This window comes from Cyprinodon tularosa, unplaced genomic scaffold, assembly GCF_016077235.1.
Source record: "Cyprinodon tularosa strain WSP-4 unplaced genomic scaffold, ASM1607723v1 ctg107, whole genome shotgun sequence".
NCBI lineage: Eukaryota > Metazoa > Chordata > Actinopteri > Cyprinodontiformes > Cyprinodontidae > Cyprinodon > Cyprinodon tularosa.
The window spans coordinates 4,409,531-4,437,530 of NW_024037860.1; the positions used below are offsets into that span (position 1 = coordinate 4,409,531).

The 28,000-nt window shown below is 39.4% G+C and overlaps 3 protein-coding genes across 3 annotated transcripts; all 3 read right to left on the reverse strand.

The window, feature by feature from the left end:
- Positions 1-1,285: 1,285 nt before the first annotated feature.
- Positions 1,286-4,720, reverse strand: LOC119786479 (B-cell receptor CD22-like). Its single transcript, XM_038289871.1, has 7 exons — positions 4,451-4,720; positions 3,518-3,808; positions 3,363-3,441; positions 2,243-2,273; positions 1,923-2,069; positions 1,743-1,828; positions 1,286-1,515 (listed from the first exon to the last, which is right to left on the reverse strand). Exons 1-7 carry the CDS (start codon positions 4,668-4,670, stop codon positions 1,461-1,463), a joined length of 909 nt encoding a protein of 302 aa, XP_038145799.1. The 5' UTR covers positions 4,671-4,720; the 3' UTR covers positions 1,286-1,460.
- A 2,333-nt stretch (positions 4,721-7,053) lies between these two features.
- Positions 7,054-7,879, reverse strand: LOC119786569. The gene is made up of 3 exons (XM_038290033.1): positions 7,793-7,879; positions 7,375-7,713; positions 7,054-7,292 (listed from the first exon to the last, which is right to left on the reverse strand). The coding sequence occupies exons 1-3, from the start codon at positions 7,830-7,832 to the stop codon at positions 7,054-7,056; spliced, it is 618 nt and encodes a 205-aa protein (XP_038145961.1). The 5' UTR covers positions 7,833-7,879.
- Positions 7,880-12,378: 4,499 nt separating this feature from the next.
- si:dkey-33i11.1 (B-cell receptor CD22) lies at positions 12,379-28,000 on the reverse strand. Its single transcript, XM_038288369.1, has 19 exons — positions 27,977-28,000; positions 27,822-27,885; positions 27,099-27,197; positions 24,343-24,454; positions 23,914-24,056; positions 23,713-23,833; positions 20,856-20,992; positions 19,135-19,257; positions 18,188-18,334; positions 17,883-17,988; positions 17,594-17,757; positions 16,102-16,251; positions 15,848-15,979; positions 14,541-14,625; positions 14,374-14,422; positions 14,075-14,161; positions 13,867-13,994; positions 13,210-13,334; positions 12,379-12,590 (listed from the first exon to the last, which is right to left on the reverse strand). Exons 2-18 carry the CDS (start codon positions 27,868-27,870, stop codon positions 13,232-13,234), a joined length of 1,935 nt encoding a protein of 644 aa, XP_038144297.1. The 5' UTR covers positions 27,871-27,885; positions 27,977-28,000; the 3' UTR covers positions 12,379-12,590; positions 13,210-13,231.

Here is a 28,000-nt window from a genome sequence, read left to right on the forward strand (position 1 = left end):
AACATTAAATTTAATACAAAGGTTTCATTATTGCAAGTTCAATAAACACTTTGTAAGATTTAGGTTTCTGATCTGAGTGTTTTATGAGAATAAAAATGCAATACAAAAAATAAATATATTAATCCTTTATTTTCTATTGAGTTGCAACATTTACAGTTGAAACTGGAGTGCTTAACAAAATAAGAAACAAGTTGCTTTATATTCTGTCCGGAATGTACATGAATAGTTTTAACTGTATTTAGTTTTGATGTAAGCAATAGTTTCCTTAATCGCAAAACATTACAATAGCAATGAACCCCATAACCTTATCCTACTCACATAAGAAGCTTGACTTTTAGCATTTATGTTTTTCCTGAGACATGTTACATTATTATTTTTATGGTGGCATAGACATTTGAACACGTTGCAAATACATAAATGTGTTGCAAATACATAAATGTGCGGCAAACATGGAAAAAAGGGCTACTGCAAAAACAAAAATGAGGCTAATAAACACAAATTAGAGGCTAACACAAGCAAACAAACAATACTCAAGAAGGAAAGGCTTCAATTAAATCATGTTAAAGCATCATAGGGTCACTTTAGCCACTAGGGGTGCTAGATCTGTGCTTTAGGTTCAGAGCCCGTGACGGCCACAGGCAGCACTGTGTTGCCTCAAGATTAAACAGTCTCCCTGTGTGTTTTGTAATCTGATGGCAGACCACACTGATTTAGCACCTGTCAATTCTGTTTTCTTGCGGTGGGGCCGGTGCAGGCAGTCTATGGGCAAAAGGCTGTGTACATCATAGACAGGTGCCAGTTTGTCTCAGAGCAACACTGAGACACACAACCATGCACACACACACACACTCACACCTGAGGACAATTTGAGATGCCAATCAACCGTAGGAGGAAGCTGGGGTAGCTGCAGAGAACCCGAGGAGATCATGCAAAACACCCTGTTGCTGGGTATTGAACCAGAAACCTTCTTGCTGCAAGGTAACAGTGGTACAAACTGCTCCACCATTCAGCCCCCACACCAAGTCTCATACCTTATAGAGATAAGGCAAACAAACATACTGAAAATATGTATATTATAGTATGAAATTTTCAAGATTTATAGTAGTGAATTTTACTTACTAATTTTGCAGATAGACTGACATTTGCTCTGAATATTTGGTGAGTGAACTGCTGAGTGAACAGATCCTTAAGTATGAAATGTACCCTGGTGATTTTCAAACAGGTGCACTTTAAAAAAAAAAATCAGTAATTGGGATTTTTTTGGTAAAAAAATTGGAGATTAGATTTTTAAGCCAAATCAAGCAGCCTTATTTCCTTTGTACCATTTTTCATTTGCATGTGTTTGTGCGTCAGTCCATATTTTATTTTTGCCAGCCTAATTTTATATTCACAGCATCTTTAGGTGTTTGCAGTGCATATGCATTAAATGAAGATGTTGACTGTAGAGGATTTACTCAGCTTCATTTGATCACTGAGCTGTAAACTACAGAGCTGTCATCTTCTCTTCCTTTAAACCTGTGGAGAAGATCAGTTAGAAACATTATTCAACTTCACTAGTAGAGCTTTGATCTTTCATTACACTCTTGACTTCCCTGTTAAAGATATGGTGATATTGCTGTTGTAGAAATGCTAACTAGGCCTAGTTTCATACCTTGAAAATCAACCTTCTTCCTGTAATTTTTATAAGTATCTTGACCCTGTTTAATGCTGATACATTCCTGCTACACGAATACACAACCTACCAGGAGTTTGTGTCGTTTGGTGCATTCTGGTTCCTAGGTTTGGTTGTTACAGTGGAGTACAGAATCTCATCCTCAGATCTGGGAATCTACAAATCAGAGAACAAAATCATCTTATTTAGATTATAATTATTTTTCGGTCCATTATTTTTTGCTTTGTAAGGACGAACCAAACATATTTACATTTTTTGAGACTTTACGTGGTGGTAAATTGCTGTAGAGGTCAAAACCAGGTGGAGATGGGAGTATTTGAATGTTGGAATAAACTGCATCAGTTGCTTCTTCGGAGTTTGATGTTCTTCCACTGAGTCTGGAGTTTGAGTTAGTCTGCTGGATAAACCAAAAGAAAGAAATTAGGTTGTTGTTCCTCAAATTCTGACTGAATAATTTCCTACATAATAAGTTTAATAATAAGTTTATGTAATAAAGATACACAGGCCGATTCGCTCATCTAAAGAAAGGATTTGGGTTGTTATTTAACAGAGTCTTGTGGGTGTACTCACGTTTTTAACTACCTTGAACTTTTCTTTCCTCCTAAAAATAAGAACAGAGGAAGTAGAAGGAGAATTTTTAAATATTTCACTTTTAGGAATATCATGTTATTCCTGTCACTTCATCCTCTGGCACCTTCTTACTGCTATTGCAATATCAGCAGGTGCATTAATTGTTGTACACAGAGATTACCTTTACGTCACTTCAACTATAACAAGTATTTATCACCATGTTAGATCATAAAAAAGTGACCTCATGAAAAGAACAATTCTTGATGAAGGTTTTAATTTTTCACTTTCATTCACGAGACAACCAGCCTGTTTATTTTCCCTATCAGGACGCCATCTGTTGACAAATTACAATTCCCCCCCTTTGGAATCAGCCAGTCTATTGCATGTTTTAGCCAAAACGTTATACCTTAGACTAATCTGTCTACATATATATAGTTCTAGCATCCTGCATACAGGGCTTCTTTTGCCTTTCGTTCAATAGTTCCAAAACCTTGCCCCTCTTTGTGGTAAAGTATGACCATCAACAGATTTTTTCATCTGAGCCATGGATTTCTGCAGCTCACTTGGCTGCTTCTTAATAGTCACGTTAGATTTAGCCGGAAGCCATTTTTTAGTAGGTTGTCCCATTCTGTTCCCATTTTTTGATCATGGGTTAAGCATTATTGTGTGAGATGGTCAACGTTTAACATATTGTTCTGTGACTCTTCTCTAAACCAACATGCTTTGCTACCAGGTATTTTATACACTTTGTTTTTTTCTAATGGGTGCAAATACAAAGTGTATAAAATTCCTGGTAGGATATATTGAACATCTTTTGTTTTTTACTTGGAAATTCCATTTCCAACAATGTGCAAGAAGTATAAGTGCTTTTGCAAGTTCCTTTAAATGACCTCAAAGTTTCATTTTGCCTACTTTGACAAAAGAATGGTTGATGAAATGGAAACTGAAATGATGCATGTATGCTACAGTTATGATGTGTGTTGAAATCCATTGAAAGGTAATGTTCCAAGCAGAAAAGGAGATTTCCAGACAATTAAGTCATACCAAATGTACGTTACCCAATGGTAAAACTGCATGACTCAGATTAGCTGGCCTAACTCCTAATCGTATGATGACTCACCAGAACAAAAGCAATACTGCGACTAACATCACAACAAGAAATACACCAAATCCAGCTAGGATAGGAAGGGCCTGGCTGCCTGGGGAGTAAGAAAAGTCATTTTAGTTTTAATAAAGTTGCATAGCTACCAGCAGCTAGTGAATAATGCCACAAACCATGCTGCTCTGCTGCCATCACTAGGACCAATCCAGTTGAGTTGGCCTCTCCGACACTGTTCCTGGCGAGGCAGACATAGAGACCGCTGTCGGACGACTCCATGGAGGAAAGGGACAGCACCTGGCCTGAGCCCACATAGGCCAGGGAGTCAGAGCCGACTGTGTCTGTCATTTTGTACCAGGTGTAGCTGTCTGCTGCAGGGTTAGCTTCGCTGTGGCAGGTTAGATTGGCGCTACTGCCTTCAACTATTTGCTTTGGATTCACTGAAACCGAAACATTCATTGGGTGATCTGAAGAGGAGAAAATACTTTTGTTAATGAAATGGAAAGGTGGTTTCACCAAAATAACTGTTATTGGTTCATTGTAGTGTGAAGGAAAAGGTATTTAAAAGATTTTATCTGTCAGAACCTGTATTTGATTACAGAACTTTATCACAGCATGTGCATAATCAAAGTGTTTTTAAGGTACACAGTTAAAAGGAGACTCTTTTGGCTGCAGTGACTCCCCGCCTTTCTGACATACGACCCGCTCTGTGCTGAGAGCACAGCGATTTTATAACATTCAAATCAAATTGCTTAGTTTATAAAACAGGGCTTTCTGTTTTTGTTTTCATATGATGAACTGAAACCGCATGTAACAGCTGAATTACCAGCCAGAGGAAACATGCAAATTTGTGTTTGCAAAAAGCTCTCAAAGCTTCTGCCCGATGGTATCAGATATACTGTCAGAAAAAAAGACTGTCCTGCTAAAATTCTGCTTGAGAGGAAATATCTGTTGATATCAAGATAAATGGATTTGTAGCATTGGGACTGTCAAAGATGAGGGAATGGAATGGGGGTAAAAAATCATAATAAGTTCAAATTAACCTTATTAACATTGCTGGGAACTCTAAGCCTCTCGAACCGTTCTAGTATCCATCTCATTCTACTTACAGCGAACATCCAGCTGTATCTCTGATGAGTTGATCAGATCACTGCCTCTCCAGCTGATGTTGTTCCATGCCTGGCAGTGGTACCTGCCCATGTGTCTTGGCTGGATGTATGAGATGACATGTTTCTGCCCTGAACTCACATACTCTCCATCCTTGTAGAATCGATATCCGCTTTGTGCCACAGCAGGGTTTGCCTCACTGTTGCAGGTCAAAACCACCATACTTCCTGTGGTGACGTCCCCAGATGGACTCGCTGACAACCTCACATCTTTTGGAGAATCTGGTTTAGAGGAATAGCTAGTTAAGTCTCACGAGTGCAAGAAGAACAGGACTCAGATAGCCTGAATTAATTATTTTTTTTAATTAAGGAGGGAAAAAAAACAGCTGATGATCACACTTTCTGTTCATAGCTTACACTTTTTTTTATTGTCAGCACTGGTAGAAATACCTTCACCTTGTGTTGGCAAAAAAAAGGCTTCAGCTCTGTAAACAAAGCAGCGTTGACTAATTTCCAGCCTCAAATTGCTTTCTGCTTAGTTCTCAAGAACACTTAAAAAACGCAAAATAACTTTTATCAAATCAAACTGACTACATTGATTGACAATCACTTTGACATGCTGTTGTGAAAATGGAACAGACAACAGGTGGAAATTATTGGCAATCAACAAGACACACTCAATAAAGGATAGGTTCTGCAGGTGGGGAGCGCAGACCACTTCTCAGAATCTATGCTGTCTGGCTGCTATTTTTGTCACTTTTGAATGCTGGTGCTGCTTTCACACTCTTGGTAGGATGTGATGGACTCTACAACCCAGACAAGTGGCTCAGGTAGTGCAGCTCATCCAGGATGGCAAATCAATACGAGCTGTGGCAAGAACGTTAGCTGTGTCTGTCAGTGTAGTGTCCAGAGACTGGAGGTGCCATCAGGAGATGTGGAGGAGGCCGTGCGAGGGCAACAACCCAGCAGTAGGGCCGCTACTTCTGTCTTTTTGAATGGAGTAACAGGAGGAGCACTGCCAGAGCCCTAAAAAATGGCTTCCAACAGTGCACAAATTTGCGTGTGTCTGCAGGGACAATTAGAAACCAACTCAATGAGGGTGATATGAGGACCTGACATCCACAGATAGGGGTTGCGATCACAGCCCAACACTGTGCAGGATGGATTGGTATTTTCCAGAGAACACCAGGATTGGCAACTTCACCACCGGCACCTTGTGCTCTTCAGAGATGAAAGCAGGTTCACACTGAGCACAAGTGACATAAGTGACAGAGCCTGGAGACACTTTGGAGAGCGATCTGCTGCCTGCAGCATCCTTCAGCATTACTGCTTTAGCAGTGGGTCAGTAATGTTGTGGGGGGGGGGGATTTCTTTGGAGGGCTGCACAGCCCTCCAGGAACTTGCCAGAGGTACCATGACTGCCATTAGGTACCGAAATGAGATCCTTAGACCACTTGTAAGAATATGCTGCTGCAGTTGGCCCTTGGTTCCTCCTAATGCAGCACAATGCTAGACCTCATGTGGCTGGGGTGTGATAGCAGTTCCTGCAATGCTATGGACCGGCCCACCGTTCCCTAAACCTGAATTTGATTGAGCACATCTGGGACATCATGTCTCGATCTATCCACCAATGTCATGTTGCACCACAGACTGTCCAGGAGTTGGCGGAAGCTTTAGTCCAAGTCTGAGAGGAGATCCCAAATTCAACTTCCATTGATTTTTGTGTTATTTTTTTTGTCGGCACATTTCACTTTGGTACAAAACAAAGTATTTAATGAGATTATTTAATTCATTCAGATCTGAGATTTGTTGTTTGGGTGGTCCCTTTATGTCCTTTATGTTTTTGAGCAGTGCATATGATATATACATGTTTTTGGTTTAGGGATCACAATTAGGACTAAGTTGTGAATTGGGGTTAGGGTTGGGCATCAATCCACAATGATTACGTTTAGAGGGGATTGGTCACCCTGCCTTTCTTTCCCATTTTGAAGAATGTTCTATAGTGATTATTCTATATCTGTGTCCTTAATTTGTGGGGAAACAGCCCTTTATTTATTGAAAGCAAACTTTGTGTTAATGTTCAACTATATATTAAAGGGTAAAGTGTAAATGAAAAAAAACCTTTCAGTGACATTTATTTCATCACAGTTTTATTTTGGTAAAAAGTTTGAAGTTATAATTTTTTTTTTTTTTTTGAACATTTTTGATCAGAAATACCAAAAGTGAACGCGGAGGTTTGGCATTGAAGATTACAAAATATTTTAAATTTCAATTAAGTAATCAGTACTTTATGATCAAACAACAAACAAAGCATGGAAATATTTCTGTTGTTGAAGATCATTTTTAATAGATACACCTATTAGTTATCTTTCACACATTTGGGAGTGAGTTTCTCATAAATTACCCCTCATATAATTACTGTTCCTTCTGTTCGTAAACTTTGCAGTGTTCTGATTTAATTGAACACAAAGATAGTCGGCAGCCAATGACAGAATTGAGTTTGTTGTAAAGAAAGTTGTCATGACTGTAATAATTTTTCTCCACACAAACTGATGGATAAATAGAAACATGTGTTGTGTTTTGTGTGCTTGTGAGATGGTTTCCTGTCACTCATACTCACAGTGAACACTCAGAGCAACAGTGGCAGACCACACCGTCTCAGGTCCCTGGATGACACAGTAGTACTTTCCAGCATCCTCTCTTCTGGCCTGGAACTGTGGACTCTGAATTCGGCGTCCATCTTTAAAGAAGAAAAACACTGCAGGTCCAGGACAGCCTGACCTGCAGGTCAGCCTGACGGTGTCTCCCTCTCTGACGGTGCTCGGCTGAACCACTAAGGTCAAATCTGTCACAGTTACAGAGAAATACAAGAGTAACTGCAAAAGATCTTCCAGATTTCTGATCAGTTTCTATATTAGTGTTATCACCTTTTACTTCCAGTGAAGCGTGTCCTTTACTTGTCCAACTCCCAAGGGTCGATGAAAAACGGAAACGATATTTTCCTTGATCCGAGTACTGAACATTATTGATCCTCAGGCTGCAGTCACCGCGGGATTTACCAATATATTTAAAATGGTTTGGTGGTGAATGGAGATCAGAGAGGAGAACCCAGTGCCAAACATTGGATATTGGATGGTGTTTATACCAGCCGACCCAGGTAATAATATTTAGTGCGGGATAGTCGTAATTGCACTTTAAATTGACTGACGTCCCTTTTAAAGCACACTGGTTTTCAAAAGTCACTCCCCAATTTCCACTCCAGACACCTTTGAGAAACAAAATTTTACTAAATGTAGTGAGTGTCAGTCATCTTTTTAGTAAAACAGTGCAAAATAATAATCTTACCTGGAAATAATCCTGCAATAAATATTATCCACCTTCCCATCGTTTAAATCGACCACTGAATCATGCAGCTGTAGGGTACAGTATGAGGACAGGAGGATTAACTGTTCATTTCTGGGGCGTATTCTTAGCTCAATGAAAAGCAGAAGTGGAAATTTATTTCCCCTGTTTTCCATGCATCAATATTTTTGACACTCTGAGCAATAACTAAATTTAAGCTAAAAATCTGCCTCATTGTACAAATAGAGGAAAAGAGCTGTGTTGAAAGAGGATTTGTTCAGATGATTTGTTAACATTGAGAAAGAGAACAGAGTGTTCAGCGTGAAATGGCAATAAGCTGCTGTGGTTATGCAAAGTAAGACATTCTAGTTTTCATTGTCATGTACAGAACTGCTGCAGCTCAGGGTGTTTCAGAAGACGCATTTCATGTCTAACATAGAAGTAAAAATGTAAAATCCCTTTATTTTCCCACAGAACTGGGTACTTGCAACCTTCTCAGAGCACAGGCACTCTGCTCTAACCACTAGGCCGACGACCCCCCAAGAGACAAGCAATTCTTCTTTTAAGAAAGGGCCGCCTTTAAAATTATCTGATTGCAAGTTTTTTTTCTTTTTGCTTGAAATGTTTAAAAGATGTTAAAATGCTTTGATTCAGGGATAAAGAGCAGACCATAATGCTGCAACATCACCTCGTAATTCTCATTCAAAATGGTAAATCAATAACTCCAGCAAAACGGTTAAAAAAGAAAATATTGAGTTGATAACGTCACTGCTGTAAGTCATTTTTGTCTACATTATGTGCATAATTTAATTTTGATAAAAGCTCTTGATGTCCCTCCCTGGATCTTTTGACCTTTTGAAAAAAAAAAAAATTATATATATATATATATATATATATATATATATATATATATATATATATATATATATATACACTCACCGGCCACTTTATTAGGTACCCCATGCTAGTAACAGGTTGGACCCCCTTTTGCCTTCAGAACTGCCTCAATTCTTCGTGGCATAGATTCAACAAGGTGCTGGAAGCATTCCTCAGGGAGTTTGGTCCATATTGACATGATGGCATCACACAGTTGACGCAGATTTGTCGGCTGCACATCCATGATGCGAATCTCCCGTTCCACCACATCCCAAAGATGCTCTATTGGATTGAGATCTGGTGACTGTGGAGGCCATTTGAGTACCCTGAACTCATTGTCATGTTCAAGAAACCAGTCTGAGATGATTCCAGCTTTATGACATGGCGCATTATCCTGCTGAAAGTAGCCATCAGAAGTTGGGTACATTGTGGTCATAAACGGATGGACATGGTCAGCAACAATACTCAGGTGGGCTGTGGCGTTGCAACGATGTTCAATTGGTACCATGGGGCCCAAAGAGTGCCAAGAAAATATTCCCCACACCATGACACCACCACCACCGGCCTGAACCGTTGATACAAGGCAGGATGGATCCATGCTTTCATGTTGTAGACGCCAAATTCTGACCCTACCATCCGAATGTCGCAGCAGAAATCGAGACTCATCAGACCAGGCAACGTTTTTCCAATCTTCTATTGTCCAATTTCGATGAGCTTGTGCAAATTGTAGCCTCAGTTTCCTGTTCTTAGCTGAAAGGAGTGGCACCCGGTGTGGTCTTCTGCTGTTGTAGCCCATCTGCCTCAAAGTTCGACGTACTGTGCGTTCAGAGATGCTCTTCTGCCCACCTTGGTTGTAACGGGTGGTTATTTGAGTCACTGTTGCCCTTCTATCAGCTCGAACCAGTCTCGCCATTCTCCTCTGACCTCTGGCATCAACAAGGCATTTCCGCCCACAGAACTGCCGCTCACTGGATGTTTTTTCTTTTTCGGACCATTCTCTGTAAACTCTAGAGATGGTTGTGCGTGAAAATCCCAGTAGATCAGCAGTTTCTGAAATACTCAGACCAGCCCTTCTGGCACCAACAATCATGCCAGGTTCAAAGTCACTCAAATCACCTTTCTTCCCCATACTGATGCTCGGTTTGAACTGCAGGAGATTGTCTTGACCATGTCTACATGCCTAAATGCACTGAGTTGCCGCCATGTGATTGGCTGCTTAGAAATTAAGTGTTAACGAGCAGTTGGACAGGTGTACCTAATAAAGTGGCCGGTGAGTGTATATATATATAGATATATAGATATATGTGTGTGTGTGTCCACTAGAGGGAGACCCTGATTCACAGAAGAAATTAGGATCGCATATAGATAACAATGCTGCTTAAACTGAGCTGTGAATCTTGTCCATTATTGAGTTTTAACCCTGTTTCTGTTTCTGTAGTAATTTAATTGATTCAAATGTTATTAACATTAATGAATTAATCAGTTTTAGCCTATATATAATCTTATTTGAGGAGGTTACGGACATTTAGTGGTGAAAATTTTTAAGAACTAAAAACTCTCTAGATTTTGTGATAAAGAAATAAATTGTTCCAATAAATCATACTTAACTGATAATTAACTGCTACTGTTACTAATATTTGTTCATGGTTTTATGTCATACTGATTTTCTCGATTGCATGCTCATGATGGTATATTATTGACAAAAATATAAATTAAATGTGAGATAAATAATTACTGTGTTCATATATTATTGTGAACAGTCTTAAAAATCCTGTCTGATCTCAGTCTGTATGAAATCCTATATAACAACTGAATATTTGCATCATACAGTAAAAGGAAGCAAATATCAGCACAATGTGGCAAACTAGTGGTTTGTATCCGTTAACTCAACTGTTTTTAACTTCTGTGAAATTTGAGAAAAATGAGGAAACATAAATGAAAGATGATAAGTGAAGGTTTTCATCCATCCATCCATCCATCCATCCATCCATCCATCCATCCATCCATCCATCCATCCATCCATCCATCCATCCATCCATCCATCCATCCATCCATCTTCCTCCGCTTATCCGGGGTCGGGTCGCGGGGGCAGCAGCTTAAGAAGGGAGGCCCAGACTTCCTTCTCCCCAGCCACTTCTTCCAGCTCTTCAGGAGGAACCCCAAGGCGTTCCCAGGCCAGCCGAGAAACATAGTCTCTCCAGCGTGTCCTGGGTCTTCCCCGGGGCCTCCCCCCGGTGGGACGTGCCCGGAACACCTCACCAGGGAGGCGTCCAGGAGGCATCCTAAACAGATGCCCAAGCCACCTCAACTGGCTCCTCTCGACATGGAGGAGCAGCGGCTCTACTCCGAGTCCCTCCCGGATGACCGAGCTTCTCACCCTATCTCTAAGGGAGAGCCCAGCCACCCTACGGAGGAAACCCATTTCGGCGTGAAGGTTTTATTGGCTTTATTTCTAACCATATCCTCTCTGACCCACAGGACATCATAATTGCAAAATACCTGAAACTGAGCTGCTGTTTTTATTTCCCCACATTTTGTAATATTTGACAGTGTTGTAAGATAGGCTAAAAGGACACACATTTAGTGTGCAAACTGACCAGTTTAACTTTGGAAATTCTGAAATGTGTTGTGAAAAAAATTACAACTCATAATCCAGTCACACAGGAGTTTAACTGGACTACTGCAATATAGCATATATTTATTATTTAAATTCACATTAAAAAATAAAAATCTGTTGTAAACTGGAATACAATATTCTAAGTTGAGAAGAGCAGAAGTCATTTTGTTGGATTTCATATTCCTCAGTATTTCCTGTTGTTCACCACTTAGGTAACAATCTGTTAAAGAAGTCACAGAGAAAATGTGTTTGGGGTTTCAGTTAAAGTCTAACGGAAAATCTGGAGTCTTTTTTTTTTTTTGATCTGCACTCGTTTTTTTTTATCTCCACAAGAGCTCACTCTTCGAAAGTCATTTTGTTCTTCCTCCTATACTGATGTCAATGCTGGTAAAGTGCAGCATTAGCCACCTTGCTATCACTCCCATCTCTATTCTATCAAAAGCAACAGCAATCAGGGACTCACCTGCAGGCAGTCGGTGATTTTAGCTGCTTGTGTAACTACTACTTGTTTGTGTCAGAGACCAGGAAATGATAGTAAACAAACCAAAGCAAACTCCTGATGTGATTAATACTAAATCCACATGAATGCGTATTCCGACAAGCCAAATTATCGTGCATACTCTTGCAATGAAAATAGGTGACATGAAAAAGGGTTTAACGAGCTCTTTTTATTCCTTTTTCTTCTAAAATGTATTAAACATGAATTTAAAGTCAAATCTAAATGGATTGTATTAGTAAGATAACAGGTTATGACTCCTTTAAAATAATCTACATTCACCAGGAAATGTGTAATAACTTTTCTACACCAAAGCAATATCAAAATATAATCTACGGATGGATGCAAATAAAGCCTTCTTGAGAGTTTCTCAACTAAAACTCCTAGAATCACTCTCCATTCCATCATCAATTCTGTTTGAATGCAAGCATCTAAACTATCAGAGGAAGGATACTAGAAATTATGTACTGGAATGTCAGTGTAGAAAATAAACCTAAAAACAACAACATATATATATAACACAGTTTTCTGAAGGGCATAGAAGGACAAGTAAGGCGGCCCAATGTGCTTTTTTGGGGGGGGTTGGTTTTTCAACCGTGACAGGAGGTAAGAGCATAACAAAAAAAGAGAAGGCACCCAGCACAGCTTAGGAGCTGCGTTCACATGGAGGTCATCTAGTTTGGAGCTCTCTGTCTGAACTGGAATGGTGTCAAAGTTCACTGGAGGGAGACAGATGCAGGAAGTAATATGTGCCACTGGGTGATGACAGCAAATGTCTGGTTCACAGACGTTAGACCCGTTCCTCTGTCATTCTGTGGGGAAAAATACAACAGAAACTCAGGAAAATACAACCCTAATCAGGAAAAACATCACAGCTAAAGTAAATAATATTTAATATTTGCTATCAATACAGTGTCAGTTCTGAATCTGTCTTTATTTTAACATCACCATTGTTAATATGCTGTGTTTAGCTGCTGGAGCCAATCTTTTAAAATTATGGCCATAAACTTTCTGTAGCAACAGCTATGGTAAAGAACTGGAACCTTTTGGTTCTGAAACCCTTAAATGATGGCAATGCACACCTTGGTTCACCAGGGTTCTTGTAAAACCCAATGAATCAACAACTCAGAGCTGTTGTTTCAGCAAAAGGGGAACCCACAAACTGATTGTATTAGTTGACCCTGATTTTGGTTTGTATACAGAATAAAGAACATTTAGAACCTAGGCAGGAATCATTGGTTTCTGTTTCCATTGATCATATCTGAACTTTAACTTTACATATCATCTCATTCAGGAAACTTATTCCAACATTAATGTTACCATGTCTGCTGTCAGTGTAAAATATCAATGAAACCATCTTAAATTAAGGAATAATAGCATGAGAGAAGAAAGTGTTTTTATGTTAGACCTGTCTGTTGTTAGGAATCGTACCAGAAGAGGCGCCTCTTCATGCTCAGTGCTGTGGTCGGGACAGTAAAGTGTAAACAACTTTGGAAGAATCTCTTGGTTTCCTCTCTACTCTCAAATTCATGTTGTACATCTGAACCTGATCCGGACTGCAGGGACATCAAACAGGACAAGATCCCATAAAAATAAAATATAATAAGATACATTTGTCTTGTGTATTTTCCCTTGTTCTGGGCAGGCAAGTAACACAATTTGCCACTGGAAAAAAATGCTCTATGTCTAGAGTAAGAAAGATTGATACTGTAAGAAAGATACTAATTTAATTTAAGTGCACAATAGCAAATAATCTTAAATCAAGTGCTAAAATTCTCAATTCATTGGCAGATCTCATTTACCTGCTCAAATTAAGGGATAATACACTTATTTTAAGATATTTTAACTTGTTTTAGTTCAGTTTTTGCATCTTCAGTCATTAGTAATTCTAATGAAACTGTGTAAAAGGCCTCAAGGTAAAACATTTCAAATAGCAGTAGATTGTTCTCAAACTATGGGTAACAGTGGTTGAAGAACACTGATGGGATCTGCAGTTTATGCACACAGAAAAATAAAGTTTGTAACAAAAAAAAACAAAAAAACATTAGATAAAACAAAAACCGAGGAGATGCTTTAGTAGGAGTCTACCTGGACATCCTGGAGTAGTGCACAGAGATGAAGCTGGAGGTGGAGCTGCATCCTGACACCTCTCTGATTGGTGGAGCATCCATCAGAGAAATGATGGAGGGATGTGAAGCATCACTTAAATCCTCCTCCTGTGCACACATGAGAAATGTCTGATTCCTCTTCTTTTCTACCAGCCAACCTACCCCAGGTGATGATCAGCTCTGCTCACCAGGATGGCGGACATCTTGCCCTTTCTGACTGGGAGGGTCTGTTCGGCTGGCTCACAGCACACGGTGTCTAGTGTCAGTGGTGGATGCTGGGGTCAGTCACCAACAAAATAAAACACAAACCACAGAGGATAAACCAGATAAATGGGATCACAAATCATGGAAAATAACTCCACACTTTACTGTGGTACACTGGATCATTCCTCAAAACCCTGTTTTCCCCATCCTGTCAGCTTCAGTCAAACAGAAAAGGCTGAGTTATTCTTAGACTGATTAAAATCAATGAAAAAGACAGCTGTACCTTGTTTACATCCTCTACAGGCTCCGCGTCTATTGTGTGCATGTTCTTACTGTGAGGGCAAACACACCATCAGTAACAGCGATAATGGAAAAAACGGGCCAAAAAGCAAGGAATCAAAAGGGGAAAGAAAAAAATGGACACTGCAGAGGTAAAAGTGCTTCAGTCACCTAATGATGACAGCCACCGTCAGCATGATGAGACCTACAGACACACCCACTGCTGAAGCCAAGGCAATCACTTTGCCTAATGGACCTGCCGTAGGACGAATTGCGAATGTTATCAACATGAAGTCATTTGAAGAAAAAGCTCAGTGAGCTAAAAATGAACAGAATGCATAAAAATAGAAAGAGAGAGTGATTAAAGAGCTAAAGAGACACACATCAGAGTCTGGACGAGAGTCTTATATTTCCACTTCTTCTTTCCAACGCTCCATTTCTTCAACTGTCTAGACTCAAAAAGCAGTTTTCCGCAGCACCTCATCACCTCTTCTCCTCATAGTGAAAGTGGTTTACATGACTCACAGTGAATCATAGAAAAACGGAAATCATGAGACAAAGAAAGCCAGAGGCCGGGCCGACAATAAGGCTTCATCGCTCATCGCTGCAGACAAACAGAAACCATATCTGAAAATCTGCTGCGCTATAAACACTGACAAAATACTCCTTCAGAGGGCTGAGATGATCAGAAACACAGCTGTAAATGCGCAGCAGGTGGGTTTGGCCGCAGTTATCTGACACCTCGTCTCCGCAGATGAGATACGACAAAATACTGACAGGGCCAGAGACGGAGGGAGGGAAGGAAACAGACAGCAATGCTGCCAGGAGAGCATCAGCTGTTTGCTTTCAGAATGTGTGTGAATGTGTCACAAACATAGGAGGTGATGGAAAATTCAAGGATGGATGAATAATGATGAGACATTTTAAGAAAAACTCTGGAGCTGAGCTAGCCAAGGTCGTGTGGGGCCTCAGACAGGATCGATCGGGGGAGGCTCTTCCTGCCAAGAACATCCCCTAATATCACTAAGACGGATTTGATGGAAAATAGACAGAAGGGAGTTGAATACAAAACAAACTGAGATCAAATATAAAGAAAAAAGATTAAGCTTTTAGCACCACATACAGTAACCTGGTGAACACTGCCTGTGTGCCAATTTTTTCAATTTGAAAAAGTTTAAGATGCTTTTGCGGTTTCTGTACTGAAACCATTCAATCAAAATTCTTAATAAACAAACATAAAAATTTAGATTTGTGTTCAGTGTTTAATTAAAGGATCTTATAGGAGGCCCCTGAGGGTTTGGGCTCAGACCGCTGACCCAAATAAGTTTCCACCTGCAGAGCTTTATTGTGTTGTTTTGGCATTTTGACAGTCTTTCCTGTTGAAGTTTACAAATGAAACGAGAAACTAGACAAAGAAGATAGAACTGATAATAAGGTAAGTGTTAGAGAAGTGGTGAAACATCCAAATATGAGGGTACCTCTGACTCTGACAGTCAGCACCAGAGACCTGTTGGCTCCGATCCGATTCCTGACCTCACAGTAATACTGACCGCTCTCACCAGGACCGACCTCAGAGAAGGTGAAGACAGGACCAGACTCAATGACCCGTGCTGCTTTCAGGAAGAAAAGAAGAAAAAAAAATTAGCTTTACATTTTTGGATGAAACAATCAGGAGAAAAACGATCGACTTTAGTGAGCATTAGCATGAAGAGAAAATCAAATCAGTTCTGACATTTTGCATCGCCCCCGTCCACAGGCAGTCTGTACCAGGTGAAGTTGTCCACCGCTGGGCAGGCCTGGCTGGCACAGGTCAGGGTCAGGGGTCGGCCAGCGTCCACCACGCTGGAAGGTCGAGCCAGAATTGAGGTGTTCTTCGGGGGATCTGGATAGAAGATGTAAGGGTAAAAGATTAATGTTCTAGTAAATCATTTTCATAACGATAAACAGCCCTGAAGTCTGACAGAGTTCCCATATTTTTTCTAATGTTACTGTTAAAACTCAAAGTCAGCAGGCTTCAGCTGGGTCAGGGAAAAGAGCAAAGAGAGTTTTACCAATACAGACGGTGAAAAAGTCTTTTGTTTTGTTACTGCCACAAACTGCACTGCTGGATTTTATGTGAAATGAACACAAAATAGCCCAAAGCTGTGGACAGAAGGAAAATGATGGATTGCTTTCAAATATTTAACAATAAAAATCGGATATCTTTCTGCCATAATTGCACAAGACTTTCTTTTTTCCCCTCATTCTCTTTTACAAGTAGTGAAACCATAGCAGGACTGGATGGTTTGGACTTGGACTGAACAGATCTAACAGATCACTGTGTTTCAATCTAGAATAATTAAATTCAGCTTGTTATACGTCAGCCTTATTTCCTGCTGAACAGTGAACCTTGGCTCAGTTTTCTGCAGCCTCTAGCAAGCTTTATTCTTACTAACTTTCCTGTTTTGAGTTCTGTCCTATCAACCCTCACCTCCTCTGTCTCTGTACTGGCTGAAACATCCCCACAGTATAATGCTGCCACCACCATATTCCGTAGAGGGAAAGCTGTATTTCGGTTGATGTTTAGTGATTTTTTTTTTCTTACATAGATTTTTTCCAACAGGGTTTCAAAGTTCAGCTTGATTTCATAGTGTTATTCAAACAATGATATATTTTGTTATGAAAAATTACAAATATTTTATCATTCATTTAGAATACTTGATTTAGGCCAAAAAAATTAAACAAACAAAAACAAAACAACAATGCCGTCCAATTGGAAAGCTTTTCCTTATTCAGTTAAATCTGATTTATGCTCCAATTCTCATTGATGTCATTGATGACCCTGTAATGGTAGACCTACAGCTGTGTCAAGCTATTTCCCAGTTTGCATTTCAGTTTAAACAAGGGGATGTTTGAAGCTTTTAATATTATCTTCAAAATACCGGGCTGCACCATATTTAATGTAGGGGTATCAGAATGAGCACCATGAAGTATTTCCATTTTCCTCCCCTTTCACAATTATCAATACTTTGTGTTGATCTGTCACCTACAACTGAACTAGAAACATTAAGACAGTTGTCATGTATAAAAGTTACAAAGGTCAGAAGACTTCTGATAGACCTTTAATTAAATAGCAGCTTGAAAAAAAATACAGGCTATAAAAAAAACAACAAATAATTAGGTATTATTACTAAAAATGACTCCCAACCATGTCACCAAGAATGAAGAATGTCTGAAGTTCTTACAGAAGACGTTTAGTGAAGAAACAAGAGAGGTTTGGGATCCCAGCCGGTTTGATGCGCTGCAGTAGTACTGACCCGCGTGATGAGCGCCCACAGATGGGAAGGTCAGGTTCTGGTAGTTACCTTTCTCCACTGCCTGGTTGCCTACGATTCGATACCAAACATACCTGCAGAGGAAATAAAGTGGTAGACGATGATGATGGTGATGCTGATGATGAAGCAAGAACAATGTATGTGATATAAATTGGGAAGTTAATAAAGGTTCATGTGGCTGATTTAAGCAGAGCTGTACCTGCTGGGAGGAGGCTGGGCATGGCTGATACAGCTCAGATATACATAGGAGCCCTCTCTGATGTCTCTCTGAGGACTTATCCACACATGTGTGTTCTTTGGTGAGTCTAAACAGGTAAAACAGCAGCAATCTGAGAATTAATTCTAAATCATGTTAACCGATAAAAATCACTTTTAAACAGTAATAACATCTTTGCAGCCTTGCTGCATAGCTGATAAATTTACAGTCGGTTATTGAAAAAGATATTTTTAAATCCTGGTGATATTTGGCCTTAACTGTAGCCAAAAACTTAGCAGCACACATACAGGAGACATTGAGAAAAAGTGATTCGGAGCGATCTGTTCCCAGTGAGTTGCGGGCGACACAGTAATATTCTCCTCTGTCGCTGTATTTCAGGTCGGAGAGGTGGAGCCGAGGACTGAAGCTGTCAAGTAAGCTGCCGCTCTCCATGTCTGGAAATGAACAGAGAAAACTCTGAATTATCACCATGATTACAAAGCTAAGCTGGATAAAACATTTCAATGAAAGTATAAACATTTTATTTAGATACATCTTGTACTGCCCTCCACACTGCACAAAACATTAAATTTAAATATTTATATATTTCATTGTATAAAATCTGTAGAGCAAATAGTATGTATAAATATGCGTATGTCTATTTATCTGATTCAATTATTTCCTTTATTTCAGCAAATTGAATATTCTCCTATTTACCTCTACAAATTACTTACACCTGAGACATATTTCTTAGTTAAAAACTTTCTTAGAATTTATTAGATGGTTCTCTATTAAATATCAGCAAGTAATCCTTAACTTTGTTGTTCCTTAAGTTTAGACATTTTGGACACAGCCAATTTTTTTTAATTTCGGCAACAGGTCACAAGAAAGAGGTGGGTATCGTACCCTTAAATTATACTAAACTAATTTATTCAAAAGTAAAATAGTATTTGGAAAAACGGTTAATCAAGTACAGAGTTAATGTCCGTAACATTTGATGAAACATCCAGAAAATCAAGTCAAGACAATATATAAAGTTTTAAATGCTGGTATTTCTAGGACTGAAATAAAAAACTACAAATAGTGTAAATCACATAATTGCAAAATAGCAAATTTAGACTGAGTGTAAATGTAAATGTAATGATGAATCGTTAATTTCTCTTTATGCAAGATCAAACCCTTTCATATATGTGTGTTTGGACAATAACATACAGCCAATGTTCGACAGGTAGTGTCCCAACATGTTTTGTTGTACCTTTAAACCAGGCAAAGCTCTCAACGGGTGGGGCTGCATCGCTGCTGCAGGTCAGAGTGACTGAGCCCCCCTCTGACAGCTCCCCCCCAGGAGATACTGCAATGGAAGTGGAGTGGGGACTATCTACAGTGACAAGCAAAGAAAAACAAATCAATGCTCTTAAATGATAAAAAGGAGATTTTCAATGATTTATATCTCAGGATGTAGAAAAGCAAACCAATTTAATAGTAAATCAAAAAATATAATAATCTTTGTATTTGCAATTAATTAATTGCCAATGAAATTAGCATTTTTTTACACATAAAACAATGGTTATTTTTTTCTTATTTCAAACATTTAATGTCACATTTCACTACCAGGTTTTCTTAATCAGGTTTTTTTTTTTTTTCAAATTTAGGGAAATACACATATTTTAAGAACAACATTTCTTCCTTGTAGCTTAATTTTTCCAGTGCAGAACCAGTGACAAACTTGGACCAGTCCCACCATAAATAGAGAAATTTAAACATGGCTTATTAGATGAACTTTTGTGCCATTAGAAATGAAAAATTGATTTATCAGTGGAACAAAAGGTATGAGATGTGAAATATCTAATTTCATATCTATCTAATACATAAAATAAATTCTCTAAAAAATGAACGTGCTGTTAGGGGTTTCTCTATGTAATTTCATAGCATATTCACCAGGATTCATATGGACTACCAAACAGCCAATAAAACAACCCAGGAAGATGGTCTTTCATTTGCATCTGAGCTAATCATCATAGCTGGTCATTTCAAATAAGGTCTGCAGCATTATAATTAGAGCAGAAAGGGATCAAACCTTCACAAATGTCTCTATTTATGTTTTCTCCAAATTACACAACACTTGCCCTTAACCATCAACCATAATAATTAAAAAGAAAAAAGAAGTTTTTTTCTTCCTTTCCGTCCCCTTTCAGATGCATGTCCACAGCAAAAAACGTCAGAAATCCTACTGTTGGGATCTGGAGCTGTACCACCTTCCTCGAGCAGAGTGCGCCGTGGGTCCTCCTGAGCTGAGCCTCCAACACACCTGTGGCCCATCTCATCATCAGAAGACCCACCACTATTTAACCTGCCTTCAGACTTTGCCTCAACGCCGCAGTGTTGATCTAGTTTGGTTAGCAACCTGAGCCTAGTAAACCTGAGAATCTTTGCTATCTCCAGTTGAGATAAGATTCTAACTCTTCCTTGATTTTGCCTCACAGGAATCCTGTCTGTCCTTGAAGCTCTGGATGAGCTTAACCTGCAGAGCCTGCCCTCGTGAGCCAAACCTGAAGACTCTTCTGTGGATTCCCCTGCAGCTCTTGGCTAAGAGCTGGAAACCCAAACCAAGGTCTGCCCTCAAAGTCAGAAGTAAGACGCTGAAGCAATTATTGGACTCTGCTGAACAAACAGTCTCTGGACCCGACAGTTTCCTCTCTCAAAGAGAAACCCGGACTCCTTCAAGGTATTCCTCAGCAAACTCTAAGACTCATAACTCATCAGTCCATGTGCTAATTGAACTGTCATCCCTGCAGACTGCAGTGAACCAGCCCCCAGGCCCGAAACAGTTCCAGTGCAATATTCTTGTGCTTGTGTAATCAATAAACCTTGTTAAACTTTTCATCAGCCTCGGTGTATGTTCTGCATATTGGGTTTACTCTGAAACCAATCATGACACCTACAGAGCTTCTATATTGCTTGGCTGACCCTACTTACGTCCCATCATCAGAGAGACAGAAGGTGACTGGACGTTCAGGGTCGGGATGGGTCTGCAGGTGTATCCCCCTGTCTGCTGCTGGTCAAAGCGGTTAATGATCATCCATTTCTCATACGAGCCAAGGTTAAGACCATTCCTGTGTGTAAATATCACATCACAGTAAAAATGACAGTAATACTATGATATTACTTCTTCCACTGTAGAAAGAAAGAAAGAAACGATGTATGTCTAATTCCCATCCAGTGCGTCCTATAATAACAGCACTTTGGGAACTTGGGAAGCTAAATGGTGGCATTTACTTGGATTTGTTATATTACTGTGCAGATTTCATAAATGTGAACTCATTTCAGTCAGACAGCATGTAAATTACACATCTTTACTAGCAGATATATCACAGGTTTGAGTGTGGTGTCTAGGGTCTGATCTCATTACTCTACAGCTATGCTGCTCAGCCTGTCATAGAGTCATGATGCATGGATCTCTAACCCTCTGAGCATGTCTTGAAAGTGTTTGGAAGCTCACTGACTTTGTTGCCCAAGGAGGGAACTGTAAAGGTAGAGGAGCTAAAGAGAACTAACCAGAGCTGTCAGCAGAAGGCAGACAGCAGCTCTTAAAATAAAGAGAGCAGTGGGATTTTTTTCAGCAAGAATAGAAAGCCAAATTGTTATGATATTCATAATATGTTCAGTAAAGCTGAACAAGCTCAATAGTTGTTTCACAATAAAAGAGTCATTTCTAGGACAGTTATAGATTTACATAAGGTGAAAATGTAAAAGTGTACTACTTTAGAAAGTAACGTTTAACTCCTAATTTGGTAAAAACTAAGCAGACCTTTAAAAACAGCTCCATTTATTATTTGGAGCAGCAAGCACAAAATAAAAGATTGGAATAAAGTTTGTAGTATTTGTTGAACTTACACACAAGGATTCCATGTTTTTTCTCAAATCTAAACTATGAAGGAAAAAAGTTTTACTTTTAAGTTAGTTTTCTACCTGATTTTTGGTTCCATGTACAGAGAAAAACTGAGGCAGGGACTCTGTTTAGCTGAGTCTCTATAGCTCTATAGCTCTTAAGTCTCTATAGCTCTTAATGACTCCCCTGTTTCCGACGGACAGAGCTAAAGCTGATAAAAGTTGTTTTCTTTTTTTTTCTTTTTTATAAAATGCTCTTTGATCAAGGCCTCTACTAGTTCTGCTTTCCTGGATTGTGTTTTTCTCTCCTCAAACAAGGTCCTGAACCTGTGGCCATTTGTTTCTCCTGCCTGTCCTCTCAAAGCCTATCTAATGACTGCACAGACTAACTCTGGTTCTGCAAAAGGTTTTCCTTCTGTACAATCAAACCAAAACTGACATGAGACTTTAATAAACTACTTCAATATATCTGTCATGATTTTGGCGCTGATGGCTGGCTTGATTGCTCATTTCATTCACATATCTAGCTCTGCATCACTCATCAGATCCACCTGTTGTAGTTTCCTATTTAAGCTGCATGTTTCCCAGCCATAGGTACCAGATTATTCTTGCCTTTGGTGTTGAGAGTAACTATAGTCATGCCATATGGGGGTGGGGGGAGTTAGGACGATTCTCAGGGCCCTTGAATGAGAAGGGGCCCAAAAGGAGAAGAAAAGATTTGGTGTGATATATTTCTCAAATATAAAGAGAACATCCAGCAGTAAAATACATTTTCTTCATGTCCTTCTTTTTTCAGCAGCAAACAGTGAAACAAAGAATGATTGACATCCCCCCTCTCTTGAAATTGCAATACATTTTTCATCTGTCATTGGCAGCTCGTATTGGGGCTTAAATGCCACCCGCATGTCATTTGACGTAGTGACAACGAAAGAAACAAATTAACAAGAAAATGTGTAAATAAGCTGCAGTTTGTAAAAATGTCTGTGGCTGAAAAATGTTTCACACCTCTAAGTTATCTTTTAGTCCTATTCTTTTTTCCTAACATTTATCAGGAAACTTTTGGTCTGTTACCATTTTAAAGCAGACATGTTTCTCTTCAGTTTATAAAATGTTTTGGTAACATTTCTTAAGGCCATTTGATAATTTATCAGCCTTTCGGCCGTAACTGTGATATGGCATTAGTATAGTTTATGGAGCCAGCCTACACATTCATTACATTATTTCTCCCATCAGGGTTATTTTTATTTTTACTATATAGTATTTTGTCTATTTTATTACTGATTCTTTTTTCTCACCATGTTGTCTGGGAACTCTTTAATGCCTCAATCATCTGTGTCCATGTTTACTGTATATATCACACCTGGTTGATCCACTCTCCCCAGTGGAGCATAATTTTGGAGAGGAGATATTAAAGAAGAGGAGAGAGAGACAGAAGACCAAAAGACAGAAAGCCATGAAACAGACTACTTTGCTTACCCTCTTCGTCATATTGCCTACAGACCTATAATTCATTAATTATTGTTTCTCTATTCTATTCCTCTCTTGTTCAGGGGTAAAATATAACAAGAGGAATTTTGTACAATAACAGGACTGGGAGGAAGCTGTGAGTTTAAGTTTAATGTAGACCTACACCAAAACAACAGTGAGCAAGCACTATCAATTGGAAGTTTGTTTCTATTAGTAGGCTTTATATGAGTACCATCAATAACCTTTTCCCAGTCCAGCCCTCATTGTATTACTGTGTAATCTGGATCAGATCATATTTGGCTTTAATCTGATCCCATGTTTGTTTGTATTTTAAAAAGAGGGAAAGTTCTGTTATCTATGAATAGGTTTGGATCAGACCCGATTACCTCATAAAATGCTTTGACTTGACATTGACTGTAAACAGGTTCTACATAAATAAGTTTATCTAACTGAATGAGATAAGTGACTGTAGGTCTACCTATAGAGTGCCAAGCTTGTCCCTGGGGCGGCACATCCTCGGGCCTGGCATCCTACAAATACTGTTTCTCCAAATCCAAACATGTTAGCAGGCCTGGCTGGGTGTACCTGGACCTGTAGGTCTGAGAAATAACATCGGATAATGTTACTGTAAGGTCTATAGGATAACCTGTCATTTCTAAAGTGATTCCTGTTGACCCACCTGTCACATCCAGAGTGATGGTGTCAGGGGAGGACCACGTCCCCAGAGGTTGGTCTGTCTCAAACCTGAAGTGATACTGGCCGGCATCACTCAGCTTCACATCCCGAATCTGGACCGAACAGCTATGGCTGCCCCCAATGTACCTGGAACACAGGCAGCAATTCAGTGAGATCCATCCATCCATTTACCATCACGCTTATCCTGAGTGCGGTCGTGAGGGGTGCTGGTGTATATCTCCAGCTGTCTATGGGTGAGAGGCGGGGTACACCCTGGACAGGTCTCCAGTCCATCGCAGGGCAACACAGAGACAAACAGGACAAACAACCATTCACACACACATTCACACCTAAGGAGAATTTAAAGAAGCCGATTCAGTTCAGTGTTCAGTGAGTTGTTCTGTAAAAATAGGAGATTACTTGTTCTTCTCACCGTGTGCGTCCGCGGTAGGACAGGCTGATCTGGCTGGGTTCAGTGTGGTGAGCAAACTCCCTGCGACCCTCAACCGACACCCGAAACCACATGACCCTCATCAGAGTGTGACCTGTGGCGTGTCACACAACATTGTTATTCACTTAAACATATGATAAAAGGTAGAATCTACAAGACGAGGAATGAACAGTAGAGGAAATGGACTTAAACTATCTGGAATTTGAAAAAAAAAAAAAAACTACTGCTCTACTTTTTAGGTTTTCCCCAGACTGTTCTCATAAAGCCAAATAACAATGTATTTAATTAGAATTAAATTTACTAGACCAACACAGCACAATATTGCTTTGAAGTAGAAATAGATAATTCAAAGTTTTCACATTTTTTATTATATGATAGTGAAAGTGTAGTGTGTTATGCATTTAAATCTCTTAATCTGAAATCCCAACAGAGCAACCAAAGTATCAGTTGTGCATCTTAACACTCTGGAAAAGATTTTCCTTCTCTCTGAAAAAAAGAAATCCCAGAAGAAGCCCTGTTGCCTTCGTGTTTTTACATGTTGTGTTGGTGATACAGCAATCCTGTATTAGAAGATGGACTAAGGAGACCAAAATATTACTTTTTAAGTTTAAAAGCCCTATAAGGAAAGAAAACTACACACACCATTAGAGGTGATGGAGGCAATAAATTGAGTAAGTTACAAGTCAGACAAGCAACAAAAACCCAAAGATACTGTTGGATTTATATGAGGAATCGTTTAAATTGAAACATATTAATGTTAGAATGACAAAGTCAAAGTGCAGAACTACATCCAGCTCGGAATCTGTGATGAAAGATCCAACTAGAAGAGCTCAAGTTATTTCTTTTTCTCCAGATTTGCAATAATGATAGACATACACTTTATTGCCCAAACTATTCATTTATCTGCACTGACTCCCATATGACATCCCTTTCCTATTTGTTTAATGTGGAAGTTATGTCCCCTTGAAGGCAGCTGCGTCTCGGAACTTCCCTACCGGTTCTTTTCCTGGGGGCAAGTTATTTACTACTCTTAAAACCATGTAAAAAGGGACTATAAAAACAGGAGTAAAAAAGTAACAGAGTTTATTTCAGATCAGGTCAATACAGGACAGAGAAATTGCTTGGAGGATGCACAGCTGTGGGCTCAAAAAACGTCAGCAACCGTCCGGCAAAGATGAGCAAAGATTGAGCCCCGAACAAGGTCATCTCCTCCTTCTTATACCTCATGAGTCTATGTGTTGCATCATGTGGATGTTTAGCTGTCTGTATCTGAAACTGACACGCCATCAATGCCCTGAACTTTAAGCATCTTGCTTCTATGCCCAAGGATTACAGATACGTCTCCTCTATCAGTCTGGCTCCAAGATGTTGCCATATCCTATGTATTTCTAAAGACATAAAGGCTATCCTGATTTAATGACCTCCATACACACAGTGACATCCACAATGTGAAGGAAGGCCTTCTACTCTGTCTAATCTGGCTAACAGAATAACAATGCACATGATGTATAAAGAATAAACCTAACATAATCAACAGGGTTTCAATATTTCTCAGTCCATCGTTTGCTATTAGAACAGCCTAAACTAATCTTGGAAGGCTGTCCACAAGGATTAGGTGTGTGTTCATGTTAAACTATGACCATCCTTTTAAAAGTAAATTTGTGAGGTCAAACACTGACATTGGATGAGAAGGACTCACTCTATCTCTGCTCTAATACATCCTAATGGGATTCAGTCAGGTTGAGGTCAGGACTCCTTGCAGACCAATCAAGTTCATCCACACTAGACTCTGCCATCCATATCATGATCATGACCATCACACTCTCTCCAGCAAACTTTCACTTGGCACAATGCGGCCAGACAAGCACTGTTTTCCTGGCAACTGCCAAACCCACACTGGTATTTAACATTTTCCAAATGGAGAAGCACAATTCATTAATCCAGAGAAAATATCTCCACTGCTCTGGAGTCCAGTGGCGGCTGCTTTACATCACTGCATCTGATGCTTTGCATTGCACTTGGTGCTGTGCAGCTTGAATGCAGCTACTGGACCATAGAAACTTCTGCTTCCATGAAACTCTGTGATCTTGAGAAAATCTGAAGGCCACATGAAGGTTGGAGGTGTGCAGTGATTGACTCCCGCAGAAAGTTGCCGATGTCGTTGCACTATTAGCTTTAGCATCCTCACTTTGAGAGACCTAATACCTGAGTTGTGCCTGAGTTGTTTTCGTTCCACCTCACTTCCATCGTCTTAAGATACAGCAGACAGTTGACTGTGAAGTATTTAGGATCGAGGGAAATTCACATCTGGATTTGTCACAAAGATGGCATCCTATCACAGTTCAAAGCTTCACTGAGCTCTTGAAAGTAAGTCATTCTTTCACAAATGTATCTAACAAAAGCCTGTATAAATAGTTGCTTGATTTTAAAAATCTTTGGCTATGGAAGTGATTGGAACACCAGATTCTAATCATTTGGAAGGGTGAGCAAAAACTTATCGCAATAGTGTAATATATTATACCTCAGTGTAACTCCAGGGAAAGCAGGTTTTATAAAGTCTTTCAGGGGTGGAATTAATAAATGATGATGCTTTTTAGATTTATACAAAACATTAAAAATAAAGTAACAGTAAGAAGTTTTCTTCCTACTCCACAATAATGAAATAGTTTGTCTAGGTCTGTCACATAAAGTCCAGTAAGGTACAATATTAGAAGCTATGCAAAGTGAATCCAACCTACCTGCTGGGAGGTCATAACGGCAGGGCAGAGTGACCGCAGTTCCTGCCCACACACAGATCACCCTCCTCGAAAACGAAACACTCCACCTGCTCTGAATACCTAGGAAATACCAGCAGCTCTTATAATCCAGTATTTGGGATAGTAATTTAGGAACCAAAGTCCAAAGTCCAAAGCAATTTAATGCACCAACACATTCAACTCAATGACAGACTCAATTATAGGGCCATAAATCTGAATAAATTCCAGCATATTTCTTTTCCAATTTCACCTAAATTGCCATCTGCTGACAACAACATCAGCAAGCTAAATGTTAAATATTAGGTTAGAAAATAAGGGTCGATAACATGTCTTGTTATGCATCTAAGATGTTTTGAACATCAGATCTCAGGAAGCAGTATCCGCAAGTTAAGCAGAAAACATTCTCCTTGTGCAGCCATGGTGCCATCCTGTGCTGCTGACTGTTGGTCTGGTTGGCCTTGCACAAAAGACAATCGATAATTAGAAATAAACTGGATTGTAATGACAACGGCATCTAGCTGCAAAACCTTGTGAACATAATAGCAATCATTAAGGTTTAAAACTTAAAATTGTAAAAAAAAAAAAAATAAAATAAAAATGATTAAATGACTAAAACAGGAAAACTCCACATTCATTGTTTGGTTCTAGTTTTCAAAATGCAATGAAATAAAAAGTTTTCCAGGATTATGAAAAAGTCTCTCATACCTGGTGAAGCTGTGAGGATGATGCAAAGAAATAATACACCTGCCAACATCTCTGCTGACGTGAGCTGTTGGGTTATAATAAACACCAGATTAAAGCTGATCATCGCACTAATCCAACAAACACCATATCAAACTATTTAAATTTGTAGCGCTCACCCCTCACAGTATCTGCATCCACCT